The 24,634-nt window shown below is 40.3% G+C and overlaps 1 protein-coding gene across 1 annotated transcript in view; it reads right to left on the bottom strand.

Moving 5' to 3' along the window:
• LOC138193581 (mannosyl-oligosaccharide 1,2-alpha-mannosidase IA) overlaps window positions 1-24,634 on the bottom strand; it is a 187,666-nt gene that overhangs the window by 43,408 nt on the left and 119,624 nt on the right. Inside the window, exon 4 of the mRNA XM_069141711.1 lies at window positions 15,845-15,925. Coding sequence (XP_068997812.1) covers window positions 15,845-15,925 — 81 coding nt within the window. The remainder of the gene's footprint in view (window positions 1-15,844; window positions 15,926-24,634) is intronic.

The following is a 24,634-nucleotide window of genomic DNA, read 5'->3' as shown; positions in this document are numbered from 1 at the left end:
ACAGGCCCAGGGGGACACTCTGTTTACGTCCCCTCTTTCCTCAGACGTACAGCAAAGCGTAACTACCTCAGGTGGAGTTTGTGAGCTGACTCCCGTATCCCTGGGCAATCTTATTTTGTGTGCAACTAAGAGTAGCACCAATCCAGAAGAATACAAAGGGAGGGGGAAAAGAGAAAAACCATGCATTCAGCTGGCAGCGACACATCGAGCAAAGCCACAGCCAAGATAAAGAAGATAAAGCTGAAGGGAGGAAAAGGGACAGAAATATAATAAAAACAGGTGAAAATAGAGCAAAGCCTTTTTTTAATCTTTCAAGTCACGGCCGTAAATTTGGTAAAAACTCAATATCGTTTTTTTTTTTTTTTTAATTTTAGACAGTTTATCAGCACTGCACCTCTCAGGAACTGATGTCTGGACACGTCCTTTTGATTGACGGCTGAAGGACGTCCCAGCAGCGAGACTGGGCTCCATTACCCGCGCAGTGAGCAAAAGGGCGTGCACCGCAGCTGTAATGATGCATTTGAGTCAGGAAAGAGCTATTTGTTGGTGAGGAAGCGCGAGGCTCAGCGGGGACGACCCCGGCGCCCATTCATCCTCCTCCAATCATCGGCTCCGTGGGGAGCGTTTCCAAATCTCTGCTCGCGTGCTCACTTAGAGGCCCGGCCCATTAGCTAATTGTGTTACGCTAAATATGAAGAAACAGATCAATTGCCGCCTCTGACAGAGATCACGATAATGCGTGTGTATGCGTGTGTGTTAGTCTACAATGTAGACTCTACATGTACCAGTGTGTGTGTTAACGTGTGCAATTTGGCTGTTCCACCCACAAACCTACAGTCGTCTGCAGTGAGGATGTTGAGCCAATAATTTACCTGAGCTGTTACACAGACGTTCCTCAAGGGAAGAAGAGGATGATAAATAATTGAATTTCCCGAGGCAGCAAATGGAAAGAATTTATTCATTATTTATCATCTAATTGATTACTGCATGTAGACTTTCTAACCTGTCCCACAATTAATGTGCTGCTTTTTATGTACCTAATTAATGGCCATCGCAGCTTCATGAAAAACACACTCAATTACATCTGGAATTGAAAAGCCGCGGCAGCTTGTGCTATACTGCAGCGCTGGGGATGCCAAAGAGACATTAATCAGATAAAATGGAATTCAGGAAGACAGATTTAGTCTTGTAGACCAAATTGGAAAATTTTTCATATTGCTGTCATGCTGCCTCTGTGGCAATATCGCAGCACAAGTTTTCCTCTTGACCCAAAAGCCACTACGAATCAACTTAGCTGTCAACAAACGTCGTTGTTCTGCCTCCCTCCCCTCTCCATCCCCTCCTGCTGTGACACTTTGTTGATGTTTCTGGAGAGAGGGACATCATATTCAACATGCTGCACCTCTCATATTTGGGGAAAAGTTATTGTTCTGTAAACAAACAATACACAATACATGTGCGCAGACACACGAGAAGCTGTACAAACACACACACGCGGACACACACGTTTATCTCTCAAGCTCATGTTTAAAGAGGCCGCCACCCAAACCAATTCCATGGGGTCTTGTTTTGAATAAAAAGCATTCATGGCCAACACTGTCTGAATTCAAAATGCATTTTTGGCAGTACGAACCACAGTTTGTGTTTGTGTGTTTGTATTTGTGTGTGTGTGTGTGTGTGTGTGTGTGTGTGTGTGTGTGTGTGTGTGTGTGTGTGTGTGTGTGTGTGTGTGTTGTGGAGCCTGAAAAGCAAATGCTATCAATTCAAATTTCAATGTTTTCTGTTTCCTTTCAGTCTCAGCATAATAATAGGCAAGACGCCTGAAAAAACTCAGCCTGGCTGTGGACTCCTTCATATCCCAATGGCAAATTCGATATTATACCTACTTCTGCTTACATCTTGACAAATCACTCTGAATTAACAGAAATATGATGTGAAAATATGAAAGAAAACAAGCGCGTGTACGGTTCAACAATCCGAAGCCGCAGCCTTTAAATCAATTTGGTAGCTCACAAGGGACTTTTTTTTTCTTTATTTTACTGCGACTGCAGAACAACTGGCTCTCTGTACATCACCGAGTCGCTACAGTGACAAATCAGCAGAGACTACACAGATCTCTATTTCCAGGAAAGCATTGATTGCAGAGCAAAGCCATCAGGATCGATAGTTTCACTGTTAAAAGCCGGCTCGTTGACCCTTTAAATAATGCTGTATAGTGTACTGAGGCTATGATGGGATCTCTTTTACGAAATCAAATTCTGTCGTCTTTCAGGGCTAAAAAAAAACATCCAATAGGGGAGGTTTGCCATTGGTGAAGAACAAAAACTTCTCAGCTAAGAACTCTTTTTCTACAAAGCACTTGCTGTCTGTGAAAAGTGTATTTCGAATACTTGGAAACGTTGTTTTAAATGTCTTCAGTTCATCCTCAGAGGCACAAATACTGTATAGGCTCTTCCTCTCCTTTAATTGCTGATGGACAGAGAGGAGCATTGATGCCTATAAATAAGGCCCCTCAGGCCAGCATGCAATAAGGCTGACATCATTAAGAACGGCCTAATGATCCCCTGGATTTGATTTGTTTGGCCTGTGTCACATCCTCTCTGACTGGCATGACTTGTGAAAAAAAAAAAAAAAAAAAAACCACCAAAATTTCATCAGTCTCTCAACAGGGCTTCGGTTGATGTTTGAGCTCATTTGGTCCAATGCCAAAGCTCTCAGACTGAGTCCAATTACTCCAGCAGGAATGTTATGTATGGCTAAAAAAAAACCTAATTGGAGGGCTTAAACAGGAAGAAAATGAACAGACTCACTGAGAAAAAGTTAGTACCCATGAAGGGCGACGACACAAAAGAGAAAAGGACCTTGTGTTTTTCTCACAGCATAAAAAACATTATTCGCATTCTTAATCATGTAATAATTCCAGCAGTTACAGAAACGTATCCTTAAAAGCTCACCTTGGCTGCAGGCCTGGAAAATAAACTGCGAGCTTATTATTGAGTGACAGATTTATTCAGTGAATGAGTTATTATTAGCTCGCTGTACACGGCCCAAACAAATATTAAATAAGCTGTACGCTCTGATGCATATAACATTTCAACAAGCTATAATGCAGGATGTGTTAGCTGCTGGTTATGAGACGTTGTTCTTACAGCGGCAGCAGTGCCTCTTAATTCCATAATAAAACTGAAAGGTGTATGATTGAGCTGAGCACAGTTATTTTAACTCTGCACAAATGGGATTAGGTGTTTGTACACAGAGCAGAATGGGGGTTTGGGATAGGGAGCTTTCCTTTTCGCGGCTAAGCCTGCGGCAAGAACTACGGAGCGCGGCAGGTTACCGTGCGATTATGATGATCCACTTTGATCTGAGGAAATGAAATCTCTTCCAAGACCACTTCTCAGCTCTTCAGTAAAAGGAGACAAACAGATCAAATACAGGAGCAAGTAACACTGTTGACACACAGGCGGCAGAACACACACATACGTGATACAAGCATGCACGGTCACTCCTGCCTCATTTAAACTTCCTGTACTATAATATTTGCCTGACTTCAGTGTTATAGATATTTGAACTACCAGGCTCTGTGTAAATGGATTACAGAAATGCCTTAATTAGGCAACAGCTGCAGAAGGAGCAGGATATTTAGTGACGCATTAGTAAATACGATGTGATGTCTAAGAAAATATAAACATATATGAAGAACAATGGTGATATTCCCATTTGGCGACAACACTGTGATTCATTCATTTAAACATACTACGTTACAAACAACAGCCAGACCACATGTAATACCTTTATATTTTGAGACCAGTTGCAACCGTTTCTGAACGAGGACCAAAACAAAACTTTAACATCCATGTTAGTAGCTCTCTGAGACTGGAATTGGGACCTCCCGTCCACATGCAGTCAATACTAAGTCGCTCCCGAAAGGCAGGCGAGCACCTTGCATGGCCGCTGTGCCATTATTGGTGTGTGTGTGTGTGTGTGTGTGTGTGTGTGTGTGTGTGTGTGTGTGTGTGTGTGTGTGTGTGTGTGTGTGTGTGTGTGTGTGTGTGTGTGAATTGGAAGCAAACATTTCAAAGCATTTTGTAGACTGCTGCGGTAAAACGGTGTAATTTAAGTGCAGACCATTAGCACTTAGTAAAAAGTAAAGCAGAGGCTAATGACAAATTCATTGATTTTTTTTAAATTTTTTTTAAATTTTATACACTTTATTAATCCCCGAGGGGAAATTTCTTCACTACAGCAGGGGGGCTCTCAGGGGGGAGCTGCTGCAGCAGGCTGCCACTAGCGCGGCGCCAGGTAACCTGACCTGAGGTGCATGTTTTTGGATGATGGGAGGAAGCCGGAGAACCCGGAGAGAACCCACGCAAGCACAGGGAGAACATGCAAACTCCGCACAGAAAGGCCCAGGACCTTTGGTCCTTGGGGACATTTTCTAATTTTGACTGATGTAGGAGTTAAAGTAAAAGTGGAGAAATCAACAAAGTTATTCAAAAAAATAATTCTGGGATAGACGTGAGTGTCTGTCAGAAATGTCAGGACAATTTATGAGAAACTTGTAGAGTTATTTTAACCTGGAAGAAAGTGGTCACATTGCTATTTCCGAAGTCACAAAGCTAACATTACTGAGTACAAACTGGAAGCAATCACACCCCATTTCTTTTTCAAATTTGTTCAAATTTAGTTAAGATGGCCACATGATATTTAAAACATAGCACAAACTGTAAGAGAGAATTTCACTTTTCCCATGTTCCCTGAAAGCTGGTCAGCATCGTTTACACAATTTATCAACTCCATCTAAAATTCCCTCACCTACAGCGGCTAACCATGCAGGAGCTATATCTCCCATTTCAACCACATTTCATTTTCCCATTTTTCTTCGCCTCTCAGCACAGCTTATGTAAGAGGTAGCCGGTGTGATGGGGGATGGGGTGTCAGAAAAGGCTGCGTACCCTTCAGCTGGCAGGAGAGTATATTCGTGCCTCTCCCTCAAGGAGAACTGAAAAGTGATCCTCTCTGTGCAAATTCTGATGAATATCAGCACTCCCTGGACCACTGAGGCTCAGCTTTATTAAACTCGCTACCCATATACGGTGACCGACTGTACTGTGAAAAAAAAAAAAAAAAATCCCCCTGGCATAGATTTATTCCCACTACAGCCCACCACTGCCTTTACACAAGGATGCCCAGTCACAGCACAGAGGTGATGGGAGAGAAATGAAAAGTAGCAGACAGACACAAAGGGCAGTGACTGACCGCTTCAGCTCAGACACATGGGGGAAGTTTCCCACAATCAGACTGGAGCAGCAGGGATGCTGAACTTGATTTCTGCACGACAGATTCAGAGAATGAAATTGCTGCAAAAGTGATTTTGAATGAGGTTTTTAGAGAGAAGTCCAAGAGATACCAGGGCACGGCAGAAATGAAATAACAATGAGGATCTGCTGCAGCAATCAGAGACAAAATGAGGCCAGGAAATTATGTGAGATGCCCTCAAAGCAAACAATGCATGCAGCACAGCCTTTAAACACGGCCAAGCTACTGCACAAATCTGCAAGAAACAGTGAGTTAAAAAAAATACAACTAACAGTTCTCCCAAGCAGATAAATACAGGAAAAATATAATTACACCAACGGGGTCCTACAAAGAAAGAATTCAAATAACATTATGGTCACTGAATCTGTAGCACACAGTTCAAAGCACACAGTCAATGCAGCATGGTGCAGGTATATATGGCCTGGCAGCTGACATTTGGGTACTACTGTGGCCAGAAGCGAGCGCGGCAACCGCAGCTTGCATAGAAATCAGGTCAAAGTAGGAGGAAACAATACCAGAAGGTGTTGTGTGGCCTGGCATAGGTCATGATGAAGCAAGTTACCTGTTTCCTGTTCTTTTAAAAGCAGAGTGCTTTGTATTGCTGCACTCCGATGTTCCTGAGCATAAATCATATCATAAATTAGATTAGTTGAGAGGAGATTTTTTTTTTGATGCTCTAGTACTAAGTAAAATGTTAAATTGGAACATCCATCTGTTAGTGACAAGCCTGCAAATCAGAATATGTTTAAAACAAATTTGTTTTACCAGTGATGTTGTACAAATGCTGCTTAGATTGTGTTAACAGTGGGAATAGGACATGATTTTTGAATATTCGAATAGTCAGTAAAATATCTAAAATGTATTAGTCTGTTCCCCTTTCCTTCCTCGTTTCTCCTGTTTTTACCGGCATCAAATTGTAATGCGCTACTCTCGTCAGAAGGTGGCGGTAATTCACCTACAAGCTGTCTACCAGCCACCAGTGAACAACATAAGAAGAAGAAGAACATGTTGCTACCAGGCTCCAAAACTTTGCAGGTAAAACTGTGTGTCGCTAAGGGATTAGATGTCCCGGTGTGAACAGCTGAAACATGCAAAGACGACTACAGCGGTCAGAAAGTTCTGAGTGGAAGTCCTTTAAAACATAAATGAAGATGAAGTTCAGTCAAACTCTGCAGGTAGAGCACGCTTACAAGTCTTTCACGGCTAAGCACCGATGTTAAGAGTGAAACACCGAGCAGATGGTCCAGACGAAATGAGTGTGATGTTGGACCTGCAGCGCAAACAACGGCCCTCATCTCAAAGATGAAAATAAAGACTTCTTCTAATCAGCTCTGTTCAAGGTGAGGCTTTTAGAAGTTAGATGGCATTTGTTGAGCCCGAGTTTACGGCGCAAGTGAGTCCCTCCTTCTTTATGTGTTTGTGTGTGTGCGGTATGGACTGTATATAAAAGTTCATGTAAAAGGTGTGCGGCCGGGGGGTGGTTCAGAAGCCATTTCGAATAGTAATTTTGTTTGAAATGGCCATCCCGAGTTGACAGGCAATGATTTCACAGTCAAAGGCAATGTTACACCACGCAGGTTACAGGAAGGTAGTCAAGATTGTGACAACAAAATTACTACAGTGAAAGGCAGAAAAAGATTGGGATTTCAGTTACATGTTAAAGAAGTTAAACACATTGTTTTTTGTGCTTCAAATCACTGTGGACCTCTTCTGTATTTGATCAAGACAAACCTTAACCGAGAGCTGATAACATTATAGCTCTGTTATTTTCTACCAAAGTATTATAGGAGAAAAAACATTTTACTGTTCAGTATCAACGTTTTTTTTGTCCAAAACTTGTCAGAAGCTTGTCAGAAACATTAAGCAACACTTTGTCATCGTGTCGGTATGTTTCAGTCCGTATGTATTTGCAGATCTGTAAAGATCTTTTTTTGTTTTGATCATCATGATCTGAAAACAGGAGCTCCGGAGTTATCGCCAAGTCAAATTTGCCAACATATCCTCTACAAACAGTGTGTGAGCTTTTGAAAAACATGCATTCATGTAACCGTTGCTTGTTTTATCTACAAAGTACAGCACATGAGTGTGTTGTGCAATAGCAGGTCGGCAGGCACGAGCACAGATTCCAGTAGTCCTCGACACCGAAACAGCACTGAAACCTCTGCTGAGCCGCTCCTCTCACTACGGTGGAGTCAGGCGCACAGATTTCAAAATTTCAAACAGGTGAGGGCAAGAAATAACTCGGGTGTAGCCCAAGAAAACACAACTTCACCGACACACAGGCTCCATCATGCACTAGAATAAAACTGCAGCCCAGAGGGTGGACTATTTATTCAAAATATCAATATATCCATAATGTTTTAAACATCTCATCTCAAACATATAAATTATAAAAAAATGAATAAGTCTCAGTGCAGCCATTTAAATTCAGCTGCTTTACCACAGAAAATGTCAGGGGAGTTGGACATTTTCTGCAAGCGCTGTAAGAACGAGACGCGGAGAGAAAAAAACGGCGTGCAGGAAAATCCACCAAGACAGATCATTTTCATATTCTTTCTGCATGCAAGGTTTTGATTGAGTTTTAAGACATTCTGGTTGACATTAGGCACCTTATGAATATCAATCTGGGCTGCATTAGTTCTCAAGCCGGTGAGCAGAGGTCAAATCATTCACTCTAACTTTGTTCCTCTGTTAATGCATGCAGCACACATTGCGGATTCACATGACAACGAAGTTCCCCAAGTCGATTAATGATGTGACTTAATGATGCAGACAGTGACAAACATAAGCAGAGACAAATAAAGAAACTGTCATCTAGGACGGAAATGTACTATTTATTGAGTTTTCTCGATGTGATGTGTGTGATATTTATATTGTCTGCGTGTGAGCGCTCTCCTGTGTTATGACCCAAAATAAAACCATATTTGGAGACAGAAGTGGGTCACCCGAATTAGAAGGAAAACAACATGGACTGGTACAAACATTATACCCCTCATCATCTCACAAAAAAAACCCAACACACATCTAAATTTATGGTATTTTACGATGCCATCAAAAAAAATAAAAATAAAAAATAACTCCCCCAGGCCATAAACCAAGACTGAAGTTTATGAACTTTAGTCGTGAAAAAAGGAAAGCCTGAAGTGTCAAAGGAACTCTGTGTTCAGCTCCAGTGCTCCGGAGGAGAAAAGGTTAGATTCGTAGCCATTACACACTCTCCTAAAGTTCACGAACAGTTCCTCCCACACTTCAAAAAGGCTTTAAGTGAGGTGGAATGAAGTGCCTCCGTTGTAATGGGCAGTAATATGACTGACTCAGAATAAAAATAAGCAGGTAAAAAGATAATAAAGTACTTATTTCCTTCAAAGGAGAACCACGGCACAGTCTCAATTCTCAGAAAACATATGCCTTGATATCTGGCGCTGTATTGTCTTGCAAACAGTGTATTTTTGGAATGAGTGCTTTGACCTTTATTTGTTGGCTTGACAAGATTGTGCAGAGTAAAATGAGATTCATAATGTGGCTGCTACCAATGATTATAATGTCTCATTCCTAATCCTGGCTGGTCTACACAACAAAAATATGAAATCTCGCTGGCGTTTTTTTTGTCTCTTCAATCTTCCTTTGTCTTGGTTGCTTTCCATTTGCCTATTTGGATCTCTTCTCCTCTTCCTGTGATTCTTCTCCCCATCTCTCTATCTTTCTTATTCTCTGTCTTTGTGGATCTTTCATTGACAGAAATAATCAATCACACAAGGGGACTGTGGGGGCTTTTCCAAGGAAAATTTGACTTTCTTACAAAAAGAAATATGCCTACAAATCTTTTTATTTTGACAGACATGTTGTTCTTTAGACCCAGAAATCATTAAATGTAAATTAGACAATTTAGCAATTCACCCAGCGAAGATTACAAATAAACAATACATATTATCACAAAATTGGATATGATTGGAAATAATTTTGCATGTTTCGAGATTAAATTTAGCTTGGGCTGTTGTTGTTAGCTTGTTAGGGCCCGAGCACCAAATGCTGCGAAAGCCCTATTTTTTTCTTACAAAAGAGTTGCCTATTTGCCGCCTTAAACATACTCAAAAACTCATGAAAGTTGGTACACAGTTGGTATGGATGACATACTATAGTATGACTTTTTTCATAAATTTGGACGACATGCTAAAGTATGACTTTTTTTTTTCATGTTTTGGACGACATGACATTTTTTGGACCAGACACACATGTCAGTCATTGGTTTGACTGAATCAAACCAATGACCTTCTCACTGAGATGTACCAGTGTTAACCACTGCACCACTGTACCTGTGATAGTTTGTCTTTCGGACGACATGACTTTTTTTCATAATTTGGACGACATGCTATAGTACGACTGTGTCATGCAGTTTTAATTTACTTTACAGCCACGTAACAAACGTTTGTCACCCTTTTCATATACCTCTTGAGCTGGAGTCATTTTCACTCTGTTTATGTATCTAAACAAAATATGTGCATGTGCGCACACCTGTCTGTCATGTACGGAGGGACTGACAGCTGTCTGTCTGCCATCACCTGCTGCAGATTCTTTAAACACAGGAAAACTATATTCAGAACTGCACCGAGCTGACAGACTGTCACTGGTCAAACAAACATGAGAATGTAGCATAACCATCTTTTGACAAAGTTTGCCATAAATCCAGCCAGTGTTTTACAGTTTTTTCCTCCACTATGTTCAGTCCTACCGCACACTATTATTCATGTAGCACTCGTGCTTTACATTTTCCCTTTACACAAATGACAACCAGAATAGATTTTTATATGCAGCTAACGTAGACACATGACTAAGGTCATGTCTGAAAATGAAAGTAATCATTTTTAACGAGTAAATCTGTTTCTGTCATGTGAAGTCATGTGACCAAATATCTAATGACAAATCAGCCAGATGGTTTCACAGCTAACACACATTACAATCCTCTGTGGAGGATGCAACTATGAGGCCAGGTTGTAAAAAGAAGCCAATTTATGACTTTTGTCTTTTCAGGTAGCCACAGCAAAACGTATCAATAAAATTGTTTATTACTGAGCTGCAGGTTCTTCCAGTTTACAGTGTGTTTAATGATCAAATTAAGTCAATTAGCCTTTAACTAGTACATGTGGCTTTGCATTTTTTACCATGGAAATCAAATTTATTTCTAATAAAGAACAGTGTTTCAGTGAAGGTAGTTTGTAGAGGTTTTATCTGATGCCCAAACATATTTTGTTTGTGTAACAAAACATTCAATATTTCCTTTGCAAACGCATAGAAAAGTATTCCTGCATTGTCACACTGATTAGATCGTGAATAAAATGGAGGATACATTTATTTTCTTTGCACCACGAGAAGGACTCAACGCCTCCCTACGACTACTTCTTATGACATCCTCCAGTTCTTTCTGTCTCTCTAACTCTGCAACTGTGAGAGTGCAGGAGAGGGTGATGCGTGGAGCATCACCCTCTCCTGCACTCTCACAGTTGCTGATCAGCATATGAACACACTTCTTGCGTCTTCCACACCTCTCCTGATCACTCTTACTCTATTTCTCCGTCTCCTATTTCCCCTTCCTGATGAGCATATGAACACAAGTCTTTCTTCTCTGCCGGCTGCTTCCTCCCTCACTCCCTGCTGTTTCAGCTCAGCCCACGGGCAATTTTCACACAAGGCTGATTGAATTCATTTCCTTTCCCCCTGCATCTTTTCTCCCCCCCCCCCCTCCCTCTTTTCTGTTCTTGCAAAGGGAAGGCGATGAGGCAACAGAGTCTCATCCCCGCACACGTTTACATGCATATAAATGGACACAGATAAATAAAAAACACGGCACGTATAGACGACCGCAAGCAGGTGTGCGGTGCGCGCAGGCTGTGGAGAATTGAGGTCGGGTAGATGTACAAACACACACACATGCTTATATAGAGGTGCATTCAATATGCACAAGCACCTAAAGAGACACGCATGCAAATTAACTTGTATGCATGGAGACAAACAACAAACTATACAAACAGACTGGAACAGAGATGTTGATAACCCACAGGGAGGTGTTCAGGGTGAAATGCATAGTATATTATAATATCTGAGAAAAGGAAATAATAAATTAGTAATGCAACAGAAAAATAACTGACAACTGTTTAATAATCCATTCAATATTTAACGTAATTTATGGATCAAGATTGCAAAACATTTGCTGCATTCACATTCTGCAAATCTGAGGATTTGTCTTGTTCTACATAGACAATTTTGTTTTCTTCTTGGAGTTCTTCAGATAATACAAGCAATCTGGATTCTTCTTCTGACCTCTGTGTGTGTGTAGGTAAACTGCAGCTGGTGTTTAAAAAGATTTCCAATCAAGAATGAGGACAGCAGTCGGTCTTTGTGGCTTTTACTTCAAAGAGTTGATATACTGTGAATACAGTACAAATTCAATGATTGTGATTACCGTCAGAAAAAGATGACATACTATAAACAAGAGTCAATGCGAGACCTCGGTACCAAACTTTGATACTTTAACGTCACTGACCAAATTTTTGCGGTATGATCTACTATTCTGCAAGAATGTTTCTGCCAGAGCAAATCTCGTCACCATCAGTGAGCAACAGCATTTAGCATTCGTAGTCTTTACTCTGGCAGCCCGTTTATGCAGATAAAATCACTTTTAGTTTAGGTAAATCTCTCAGGATTTCATTTTTAAAAAACGTTTTTGGTCACATATTTGTCTAAGTTGTGTGAAGAATCCGGAAGCATCTCTTCGCAAAAAATGACAGACATGAGAAGGAAATCGGTAAATTGTATTTTCTTACAATAACTTGCGTGAGGCATTTAGGGGACAACTGTTAACTGTCGCTGCAGTAAATAACCCAATTTACACTCACCCCCTCTAAACTGCATGAAAACTAAAGACTGGTACTATAATGCGTAATATCATTTTCTTTTTGTTCAAATGGATTTTATAAAATTTGTATTGAAGTTAAGGTTTTGGATCCGGTATCAAAACTTTTTGAATGATGCCAACCCTTATTAAGGCCCCGGTCACATCAGCATTGAATTCACAAAATGACAATTATTAGCAAGTGTCAAAAGTCTCAACATACTGCTCACAACTGAGTGAACATTTATTGATTGAGAGTGAATAAGTGAACAAAGCGGTGATTTCAGGCAAAGTTTCAGGAATTGTGATGGGTATTTTTAACTGATGTCTGACGTTTTATTAATTCAAAATTACATCAAGAGAATTCAGTAATGAAAATAATTTTTCATCCCTAACTTATAGACAATTGGACGTATAGGTAGACACACCACAGCGGGACACACACATCTAACACCGCAGTAATTGACACTTCTTTTAAAGCCATGTGGCCTGGCCAGGGACTGTTTGATGGTGAACGATGAAAGAGAGGGGAGGCGGCGGACGGACCCATTTGAACGAGTCATTTAATGCAGGAGACTGCTTCCATAAAGACCAACCATGAGCCCTTTGGGGCGCCAAGGAAAAGATACACATAAACAGTACGTCCCACCCGGTCAAAACAACAGTAGGTTATTAATGGTCAGGTGTTGCTCCTGTTCTGCTCCAAGCACTTCTCCAGCAAACTGTGTCCCGCAAGGAGCCATAATCATCACCTCCTCTCCGGCAATCATTTACAGTGGCACCAGCTGCCCGGTGTCCTCTGGTCAAACTGGACCCACAATCTCGTAATATTCTCCCACACTGTATTTCAGCTGATTTGAGTCAGTGACAGACCTTCAATCTGTTGGTTTTATCATTCGAATGAAACAGCAGACTCCGAGGAAAAGCCTTTAATGGGGGACTTTAGATGAGGTGGGGGGAGAGGTAGCTATAAATCTCACTCTCTGAGACCCTTCACGGAAAGCACACAAGCAAGTCATGTGATGGATATCTACGCCGAGATAAAGGGTATTGATACATCCGTCAGCAAACTGGGACGGTGTGCTCCATCTCGTGAGAAAGATGGTGGACTGTAAACAGTGAGAAACGCTAAACAAAAAGCATGTGGAGGAAGGATTGCAGTCGTTTGAACTAAACTTAGGGGCAGCAGAGATGGATAACGACTCTAATTACATCGACTGAGGTTAAAAAAGGACGATAATAAGATGTAAAAGGTAGCAGTGAGGTGTTTGTGTTACAGATTTTCTTCACCTAAACAACTAAACTCAAACTTCATGGAGAACACACTGTTCTTTCTTTGCACCCTCGTGCGCACTTATCTTAGGAAATATCATTATCGATGACGTATATAGAAGTTTCCGTGGACCAGTAAAGAGAGAAGAAGAATATTTTCTGCATGGCGTTAATGGCAGGCAAATGTGGAATAATGGATTCGACAATATATTCTGCTCCAGTAATGTATTCATATTTCACTCATCCAGCAGTGGTGGATAATTTTATGCTGCTCTTCCCTCAGCTCGCCCGGCCTGCAAATCAATGTCCATTAAAGCGACTGAGTGTTCATATGTCACTGGATCCTGTTTCCATTAATTCTGCTTCAGCACAGATTTCAGCCTCTTCCACTGACTGGCGTCCAAAACTGTACAGCTGCAGAGTGTGTGCGTGTGTGTGTGCGTGTGTGCGTGTGTGTGTGTGTGTGTGTGTGTGTGTGTGCGTGTGCGTGTGTGTGCGTGTGCGTGTGCACGCTCCAGGAGGCTGCTACAGGCAGATGCTCATTATGGTGACACATTGACCTCCAGTGACTTCACAATATACTGATAATGAACTGGACCATTTGTGCTGTGTGGTTGTCACAGGCAATTTTCAAACCTTTATTTATCCAGCCAAGGTTTACAGAGCGTTCATACTTCTCTTCTGGCAAGGCCGAACGTCACACTCGTCAAGTTTCACCGCTTCACACCTGGACGCTGTCCATCATAACCACGGGCTTTAACACGGAGCAACCGAGCGGCTTCACTGGAGCAACTGTGGCTTCTTCAAGGACACAACTGAGGTTCTCCAGCAGAGGAAAACAATACTGATTCACTTTAGCCTTCTAAATTTGACCGACTCATTTAATCTTTCCTCTCTCACCTCTGTGCACCATCTTTATACTGCAATGAAAATGCAATGAACACAGCATTTACATAGGGCTGAGTATGTTCAGGTTAAGTTTCCGAAAAAAATCTTTTTACAAATGGAGTGAATGACGTGCACAATACTCCAAAAACCCACTTATATAAAAAGGGGGAGTCCTGCAATGGATCTGGTAATGCAATGAGGTAATCACTACATCCCTCTCTACAAGTTACTTGAACAGCATTACTTTACTGCTTACGCAGCAGCAAACGAAAGGTGTTTTATTACTTTCATTACTCAGCACAGTTTCAATATAAACAACTTCAGAGCCGTCGCACCCACACGTCACCTCTTCTGTATTTAATACATGCAGAGACAGAAAATTATCAGCAGCCAACCAACATTTAGGAAGTATTCACTGGCCGTCAACAGCTAGCTTATTGTCAGCTTCAGTGCTCGCACTACAGAGGTCCTGTCTAAAAAAAAAAATGGAGGCTTCACAAACACTCCAACACTGACCTGGTTTGGCAGTGAGATAGCCAGCTGAGATAACACATGGGAATAAGACAACTTGGGATTTATCATGAGGTGTATAACGCCTCCTTAAATAGAGGATAAACAGCTTCCCAGACTTCAAGGCTCTGTGACAGGCTGCTATGTGCAAGGGCAGTCATCATACAAAGTAAGTTTCTTACATACCATACATTTTCTAACATCTGGCACCTCCTCATTATTAGACACATGTATATACAGTAATAAAAAGAAGGTTGTATGTGTGTGTGTGTGTATTTATTCATTGCTCTTATTTTTCTTATTACTGATCTTATTTTTTTTCTAAAATAATTATTTTTATCTATCTTATTTTATGTATACGTATTTGTAAATGTTTTCATATTGTCTGCACCTTTTTTGTGTTTCTGTGCTGCCGTGACGACTAAATTTCCCCACTGTGGGATTAATAAAGTCTAACTCTGAAGTACGACTTAATTTTTATGATTTCTTTGAATTTTCTATGTTTTCATAGCAGGAAAATATCTAGAAAATGAACTGTTAAAACCAGATATTCCATGTCTTTACTTCAATTGTTCATGTAAATATTTTTAGGACCGCTCATTTTGTTGTCACACCAGGTCCTTGATTACTGTGACACAACTTATGGACATATGTTGACACTTTTTTTTAAAAAGTTGCTTAAATTTGGTTAAAATTTGTAAAAATCCAAAACAATCAGCCTCGTAGTTTTTAGATAGACAATATTGTTTCGGTTGAAAAAACCCACAACCTTAAATTGCTTTTAATGGAAGGAGATAACTGTATGGGGGCACTGTGGTGACACATTAATACACATTAATACATTAATACACACCAACACACCGCTGTCACACGCAGGGGCAGCCTGTTCATCATTCAAAGAGGTGCCAGTTGGAGATAAAGGAGGAATCTCACTAGAGTAGAGGGATAACAGACATCTATTAATCTTACCTCCTCCCCTGTCAGGTAGTACGCCGACAGCAACCCGCCGACGTAACGGATGTTCACCTCAAAGAGAGATGCCTCGCCGTTCTGTTGAACCAAGAGAGAGAGAGAGAGAGAGAGAGAGAGAGAGATCAAATGTCATATTCAGCCAAGGCCTCAGTCAGAAGTGAAGCAACACAGTGGTATTTATAGACTAAAAATAGAATACACATAACAATGAGACATCGTGGATTATTTTTCTTACTCTATCGGAAGTTGAATTGTCCTTTGAGGTCTGCCGGGTATACAAGTCAAGATGTGTAGATAAATATTTCACACGCGGTAAACTGTAAAATCGCTGAGATGCATGATGTGAATAATATTTAGCACTTGCAGGTGGGCCGATTTGCTCCAGTATTTCCTCTGACATCTCTTTTTATTGGCTGTTTTCCTGATAAGAACCGGTTAGTTTCGGAGTTCCATAAAGTTGATTAAAGTAACAGGTTAATGCAGAACAACTGCTGATTTAATGACACATAATTAAGAATTTTGTTCTGTATACATCACACAGTTGGAAAAAAAATGATAATGCACAAACACCTCTGAAATGTGCTGATGAAAAATTATACCTTTGAACACTACCTGTGGAGAGAACAGAACAGACACATTTCGTATAAGAAATGCTGCTGCATGCTGGTGTTCTGATTGAAAAGCTGTTATATTACAGTCTGTGGATTTACACAAGGCCTAGAAGAAACTTTTTGAACAAGATTGTCTCAACTGTGTTCAACAGCTGTCAGTCATTAGGGCCCCGGCGGCTCCATTTACCTACATGCACGAAATTCGATGGACATGTGTATCACACCTAGACGTACAAAAAAGTTCCAACAGCACCATTACGTCAACTCAACAGGAAGTCCGCCATTTTGAATATAGTCGCCATTTTTGGCGATTCACACGTTGTACTTTAACGAACTCCTCATACAGACTTTGTCGGACCGACTTGAAATTTACTCTGTGCACTCTGAACATTAAATTTATCAAAATAATTAGTTTTCGTCGATCGGTGTGCCCATGGCATGGCGGCCAAAAAGTGAACCAAAAGTCATAATATAGCATGTCATCCAAAAAGTTTTTTTAAATTTTTTTGCTATAGTATGACTTTTTTTTGGACATGCTATAGTATAATTTTTTTTTTATTTTTTTTTAAGTCATGACAAAGGAGGGGCTCGAACCCCAAACCTTCTTGCTGGAGACAGTCTGCATTGTGGCAAATATTTGGCTCACTGCAACCTATAACTCCAGCGTCCACAAATATTATTAGATTAGAGTTAGAGCAGTTACCTCACAGAAGTAACTGGGTTTGATCCCCACTTGAGGCATGCATGTCAGTTCAGAAAAAGGTCATACTCCAAAAAGTGATTAAAAAAAAATAAAGTCATACTATAGCATGTCACCCAAAAAGTGACCCAAAATTCAATTTTGTATATAGCATAGCGAGGGCGATGCGGCTAAGTTTGATGTTTCGCCGTGACACAGTAAGTTGATGTTTAAGGTCAAACGATGCTCCAAACCTCACAAAACTTTGCACATGCATCAGGCACCAACTTTCATGTGTATTTGAAGATGTTAGTACTGTTTGCACCCTCGTGAAATTACGTAGCACAACCGCCTCAGTCTTCTTTGACTAACTTACTGTTTGCTGTACGCTATCGTTTTCGCCATAAAAAAATAACTACAAATTGCCAGTTGTCCATCGAGCTACACATCAATGGCTTTTCCCCACATAGATTGTTTGTACATTTAGCTTGGTATTAAGGTCAAGGCGGGTGGCAGGGCCATCACATCATGTCTCCACCCCCAAAGTTCCAACTTTTAGCACTCTCGTCAAATACGATCTCAGACTTTACGTGACAAATCACTTAAGTTACAAAACATAAAAAAAAAACATGTTTATCTACAATCTTACAGAATAAAAGCTTCAGTTTGTTTCTACGCAAAGGCAGTTTTGCAGTCGATCCCCCATGACAACAGCAGATGTGGTTGCTAGGAGATGACACAAAACCTCCGCTGACTGACTGAATGATTAACCTTATTATCCTTCATTAGAAAATTACATTGTATTTGTGAGTCTTTGACTCCATAATACAAGGATGATAACAAGCCAATACAGTCGGGAGAGTTCAGCATTAACTAACATCAAAGTGTCAATATTGGCACAAATACTCAGTCTAATTCATTAATAATTTTACACTTTGATTTTGTCCCTTTGAGTGATTTAAAATAACAAAATGTGATCTCGCTCGAGGGTTTTCTGGTTTGTCTGGTGTGTGATGGACACATTAGTCACTGTGGGAATATGACCGGTGAGCTCCTGCTTATGAGGAAGTCTCTCTCTAACCGCCAGGCTCGCATGCTCCCCTCCGTCTCCTTGTACGCTTGCTGTAATAGAGATTCCCTCCCCGAAGAAATCAGCGACCAGAGCGAGGCCAGCTTCAAAAAGTCAGGTTAGAAAGTTAAAGCCATGTAATCATGTTCCCCAGTGTTTTGTTTCCTCTTTTGTCTCAGAGTCTCTTACAACTGCAGGGCGGTATCGATTAATGGAGAGCAAGTTTACTGGTTCAACTTGAATTTAATTCAAGTGTCTTCTGCTGCATCATTTTAAAATGTCTTTTTTTTTTTTCTCCTTATATTTTTGTCATTTAGCTTTTGGAACTAAATATAACTCTATGAGACAATTTCAAGTTTTCTTATTTATTATTGGACAGGTAACTAATACTGTAAATTATTAATTAGTGGCTCTGACCTACATGTACCTCACCTGCAGGGAGAACAAGACCAGGAAGTGCTCAAATTAATTTATTAATGCCAAACAGCTAATGGAAGAAGTTGAAACTCGTGAATACAATTTCGGTTATTTCGGTTTTGCTAGTTAAAGTCAGTCCTTGTTATTACTTTTCTGGTGGAAGACAATAAGCCTGAAAAAGATGTGTTTTTGGGGGGGGCGTGTCTGTTTGATTGACAGGCCCGTAGTGCATTCAGGTTACAGCTATCGGTGGGCGGGACGTAGTATTGCCAGGGTTCCAATCAAATCGAGTCAGATCTTTGGCTCCCCCCCCCAGCGCGTCAAAAATATGGTCACTTCTGGCTCCAAACCGCACAGAACGAGCAAGATGTCGCCGGCTAAAATCCGAACCCAAGGTTTAATAACAGGTGTTCACAAACCAATGGGTGACGTCACTTGTTGGTGTCCGCTTGATTCTCATGCAGCATTTACAAAGAAGGCATTTTTCTATTGTGTCGCCACGTGTATATTTGGTCTACATCCTTTTCTAAATGAAAAATGAAGTAAGATGTACCACAACATGTCTCTTAATATGTCACTGTAATTATTGCCTCTTGTGCTAGCTGAAGGTTAAAGCAGGCTGGTACTCATTGACTTGGAGGCCCATTGAGAAAGAAATTGCTATCTCAAGTGTGGATGATAAGGAAACTGTAATTGGGTTCCAGAAAGGGCTATTTGCTCCACTCTGATGAGGAGGGTCGGGATGTGGAGCCACTGGTATCAGTTCAATGCTTTCATTTATCTCCACATATATCTTCTATTTAGAATATTTATATACTTACACCCATTTCATCTTACGATGCTTGTCATAAATCAATAATTGGCATGAAGTCATGAAATTCGTTCGTCCATTAATTTGATTACAAAAGATATCTTCATGTCGCCATATTGGCAACGAACATATATTCCATGTTGTCTACTTTAAAGGAATAGTTCTACACTGTTTGATTAAAAGATAAATATCAAGTTTTTACAGTAAATATGAAGCGGTAGCGGAGCTTAGCCACTGTTTATACACTTTGATTTTTTTTTTTTTTTTTTGATGAACAAACTTAACATAGTGTGTAGATTACAAAGCTTTAGAGGTGCTGGTAGGCAGATTTTGTTATCTTAAAACGGAGCCAGCTTTTCCTGTCTTTATTTGAATTTAAGCTAACCAGCTGCCGGCTCTAGCTTCACATTTGCGGTACACACATGAAAGATGTGTCAGTGTAATTCCTGTCAAGCATTTGAAGAAGAACATTGTCCAAATGTTAAACAGTTTTTTTCTTTCCTTTTTAAAAAGCGTTGTCCTTGTCATGTTTTACAGTGCGCTATGATTCAGGTAATAACAGAAGGGTTGTTGCACAACCAGGGAGCTGGCTTCAACTGTGAAGTCTGCACACCCGTGACATTTCCTGAGACAAAGCACCGACGCCTCTGGCAGGGCGGCCGAGCTGAGCTGTCTTGCCAACCCCGAAATGAGTGGCCCATTCAGTAATGGCACTACGATGGCAGTGATTAGGGAAGGAGTGACTATTTATCACCAGTGATCCTGGCTCTCAGCGAGACAGGCAAAAGGTATAGTGAGTGAAGACAAGTATCGCTGACAAAGGTTTTGGCAATCAGATTTTTACCTCCCAGTGCAGGCTCGATAAATCACTCAGCAAGCTTTTTATATCTGAAGTACATTTAGATACGAAACAAGCCTGCAGGGACAATTACTGCTCAAGCGGCTTTTGTTGATTTTTACATTTTAATCTAATGCATTTTTCAGGAACAACATTGTTTCAGTGAAACTGTTCCGATTTGACTCTATTAAATCAACTAAAAAAGCAAACCCTAAGGCTCTGAGAATGCACACTAAACAATAAAACTCACACTGACATAAACTGATTCAGTCATCACATCATAAGAAAGATATCAGGATAAAAGATTAAAAGCAATGTCACAGTCCTCTGAGAGGCTGCATTTGTTGTACAGATGATGAAGTTGAATAACTGTACAGCAGATTGGATTTCACTCTGACTGAAGCTCACTGAAAAACTGTTTTGATCTTAAAAATGGTAAACCTGCCTTGAAACAATAGTCAGGTCCCCATATGAACACTGAAACAGATTTTCCTTGCTTTTACCAAGTGGCATCCCACTGTTACATCATTGGTTTGTAAACTGCAGTTTCAAAGCCTCAAGTCTGGCTGTAATGGCTGTTACCATCTAACTGAGACTCCTTTGCCCGCCCACCTACATTGGAAACCTGACTAGGCTCCAAGCATGTCAATCAAACCAGGCACACCCCCAAACATACCTCTCTTTGAGGCCTCATATCTAATTAATTATGAAATCATTTTTAGAAGGACCACAAACAACACTGATCAGAAGAAGTGCATTTAGTAAATGACACCATAATGACTCGAGGGAAAAATGTATTGACTTTGTATTTCATGACAGAACTCTATGCTTTTTGTATGGAAGTCTATTGGAGCCAGAGGTTTTCGAAGCCAGCCCCTAGTGTTCCTCAGTGGAATTACACTTCAAGGCATCAGCTTCATTTTTCAGACCCGTAGGCTGTGTCTGTTTTTATGTAGTGTATGGTGGTAATCATTCCTCTTGTTCATACTCATCTTTGTGAAATATTTCCCTAACGTACCTTCAATATCAAGCCTGCCATCTCTGTATTCTCCTGAAAGTCTTTTCAATGTATTTTTACACAGAATGATGACTGTTCATTTAGTCTCCCATTACTCTCATTTAAATTAATTTTGGAACAGATGTTTTGACAGCAAACACAATCTACTTCTATATTCATCTGGGCACATGACTTAAAAAATAGTGAACCTATTGGCCTTTTTCTAAGCTTAACAGTTTAATGTGTGCAAATCAGAAGATTATGTCCTGTTTTTATTCAATATCCAAGTCTAGTATCTCATTAAAACACAAAATGATGAACATTTACCCACACCGGTTGGTGTCAAATATTGTAAAATCCCCCGTTCTTTGCACAATTGCAATTAAATTCTGACCAAAAATGAATAAAAAAAAAAAAAAAAAAAAAAAAAAAAAAATTCAGTCCTATTTCAGTGATCACTAAGATGGTTTTCTTTTTGGTGAAACCGATTTTTGCCCGGCTGAAAAAGTGAGATTTCTGATGGAAAAAAAAAATCCAATTCACCGTAAAACTCAATTTTGGGAAATGTCAACATGAATCATTCGGTTTCTTTTAAACTGTAGCTGCTTGGACATTTTAACTGTCAAATCTGATTGTGATTAAATCGTTTTTTTTCTCAGGTCAATGCAGTTTACTACAGTTTTAGGCTTTTAAAACAGGTTTACTTTCTTAAAATAAATGATAGATGAATACTAAGGATAAGGAATTCCTACATCCGTCTACAAAGAAATAATTTCCCACTAAGACACTAAAAGCTGCAGCACGCAGTTTAATTTAACTGTGCTGCTGCTCCTGGAGGCACGTTAACACACGGCTCAGCAAACATAACTGCTCTCCTGAAAGCATGACAAAGAAATCTGGTAAAATGAATAACACCTGCTTTTACTATTTTCCCTCTCGTCTGTGTTCACAGTGCTCAAGCTGAGGACCTAATTAGGAGACAGCACAGGGCCGCCAGTTGAAGCACAGTAGCCCTCACAACCACTTCTATCAAGATGCAACCCTGCCTGCAATTTCGATCTTGCTCTTCTCAGCCTCCCGCACTGGAAGGTGATGGAAGAGAATCTCTGAAGAACAATTTATCAAGAATAAAAACAAACATATGCTGCAACTTTACACCACAAACAACACACTGCTTACTTAAAAAAAAACATTTCAGGCATACAAGAAGCTTCTCCAATGAGGAAAAATGGGCGTAAATCTACTATTAATGTTTGTCCTAACTTTTAGAAAAAAGGTAGATCACTTTAAAAGAAATACAGTACACCGGCAACTGGTAAAATATGCATTATACTGGAAGAAAATTACCATTTTAATTGTTTGACATAATGTAATTATTGTGCTGAGGGAGCCACAGCAGAAAAGAAAAATTAATTAATGAGGGTAATGACTCACTGGGTACATTGCTGTCGAACCTTGTAGGTGTTCTGCTTCACCAGCACCATGCAATGTTGCTGACAGTGTTTGCTGCTGGTTTCCTCTGTTAATGAGTATTCTACATTCGTGGCAAAGATTGCCTTCGTAGACGGCCCAGATTTACTTGGGCCGTGAGCCTGATTGGCAAGGCCGCCGGGACGCTGTGTGCCAAGGAGCCAACGACACTGTTGCCCAGTGGTGTGTCCCGCTCAGACGCTAATCTAATGATACACTGCTAATAAACAGGCATCATTGTCACTGGGCAGATGACTGTTAGCATCGCCGCCATCCAGGTTTTTTCGACTGGCTCCCACATTTCAAATCCAAATTAGACTGGTGTGACAGACAGAAATGACCCGATGAGCCAAGGATAAAAATTAAGCAGATGATTGCCTCTTCTCCTAGAGCCGCTGCTTCACACTTACAGGCTGTGATTCAACTTAACATTGCTAATTAACATGGAGAAATCATGAAAGGGACCAATTTGATCGTGTAACTCTGTCAGTCTGGCAATCTGCAGGCTCAAAGCTGCTGCCTCTGCTGTAAGGAATTTCCCAAGACTGCTTCTTTCAACTGACTTACTTCTTTTTTTTCTTTTCCACAGTAATTGCGGTCTTGATCAGTGTTCAAACTGAGAGCAGTCTACGACATCAGCGTTAATGACCGCTTACTTCTGGTACATGCTAAACAGCCTTCTGAGATGGGGAGGGAGCTCTTAACTTTACATCAATAAAAAAAAAAAAAAAAAAAAAAATTGACCTCACGATTGATGCGCCCAAACAGCTCAATATTTAGATGGGTGACATCAGCCTAACAGTAAAGAGTGACTGGTTAAGAAAACTATTTTTTTTTTAGCTTTTAAATAGGCTAGTGTGTTGACAAATCAGATGCTACTTTTATAGATAATTACATTCTTAAACTTATTTAAAACTTAGAGAATTGTAGATAAAAGAGAATTATACTGTATGATGAAGTTATACGCATCGATCATTACAGTGTAATGGTTAGGTTCCAAGAGACTGACATCCCAGTTTCATTTGTATCACTCATTGCAGTCTTGTTCTTTGAAACATAAAATAAATGATTAAACTAATCAAAAAGAGCTCATGTTGCCTTGAGTGAGAAGCCCCGTTACATTGTTTCAACAACAATCACAACATCAGGGAATTGTGTCTTTTTTCTGAAGCCTTTTTTTATTATTATTATTGTGATAATTTGAAATGTTTTTGATTTGAAATTGCATTTTAACTGACAGCCATTGGATAGTGATGGTTATCCGTTGCAATACATCAAGCTAGTTTCTTTCTTCTACTTGACGGCTCCACTTTTCTAACATTCCCATGATGCATTTTAACAAACTGGGGGAGGAGGGGGTGAGGGGGTGGGGGAAGGGAGTGTCGCCTCAGTGAATAACTAATCCCATCTCAAACCAATAAACCGCGAGGCATTAATGTAGACTATTGGCTAATGATTCGAATCTCATCAGGTATGATTTGCATTTTATCTCTTCGATAACACTTATCCTTTAAAACCCGGTAATTATTCAGCGTCTAACATCTCCTGAAACATCATCAAGCAGGCACATACGCACAAAAGACAGACTGTACTCGTCATATCATAAACATCTCCACTAAACGCATTAACTTGTAAATTAAAAGCCTGGTTAATAATGAATCAGATACTGCCACGGTGATCAATTATAGCTGCGTAACAACCCAACCCATCACCTCTCCACGTATTTCACTCACATCCTCTGCATCCCATCCTTTGAGTTTACGACCGAGAATATTTGTCTCGCTGCATCTATTTTCAAAGCTGGTCTCTATCTTTTGATGCTCTCTCTGTATACATCTGGAGACACAAATATACACACACACACACACACACACACCCGCAAAATCACTGTGAGC

Source organism: Embiotoca jacksoni, unplaced genomic scaffold, assembly GCF_022577435.1.
Source record: "Embiotoca jacksoni isolate LCO1_2020_lvr unplaced genomic scaffold, fEmbJac1.0.p SCAF_11, whole genome shotgun sequence".
Classification (NCBI taxonomy): domain Eukaryota; kingdom Metazoa; phylum Chordata; class Actinopteri; family Embiotocidae; genus Embiotoca; species Embiotoca jacksoni.
This window is presented reverse-complemented; position numbering and strand designations above follow the sequence as displayed.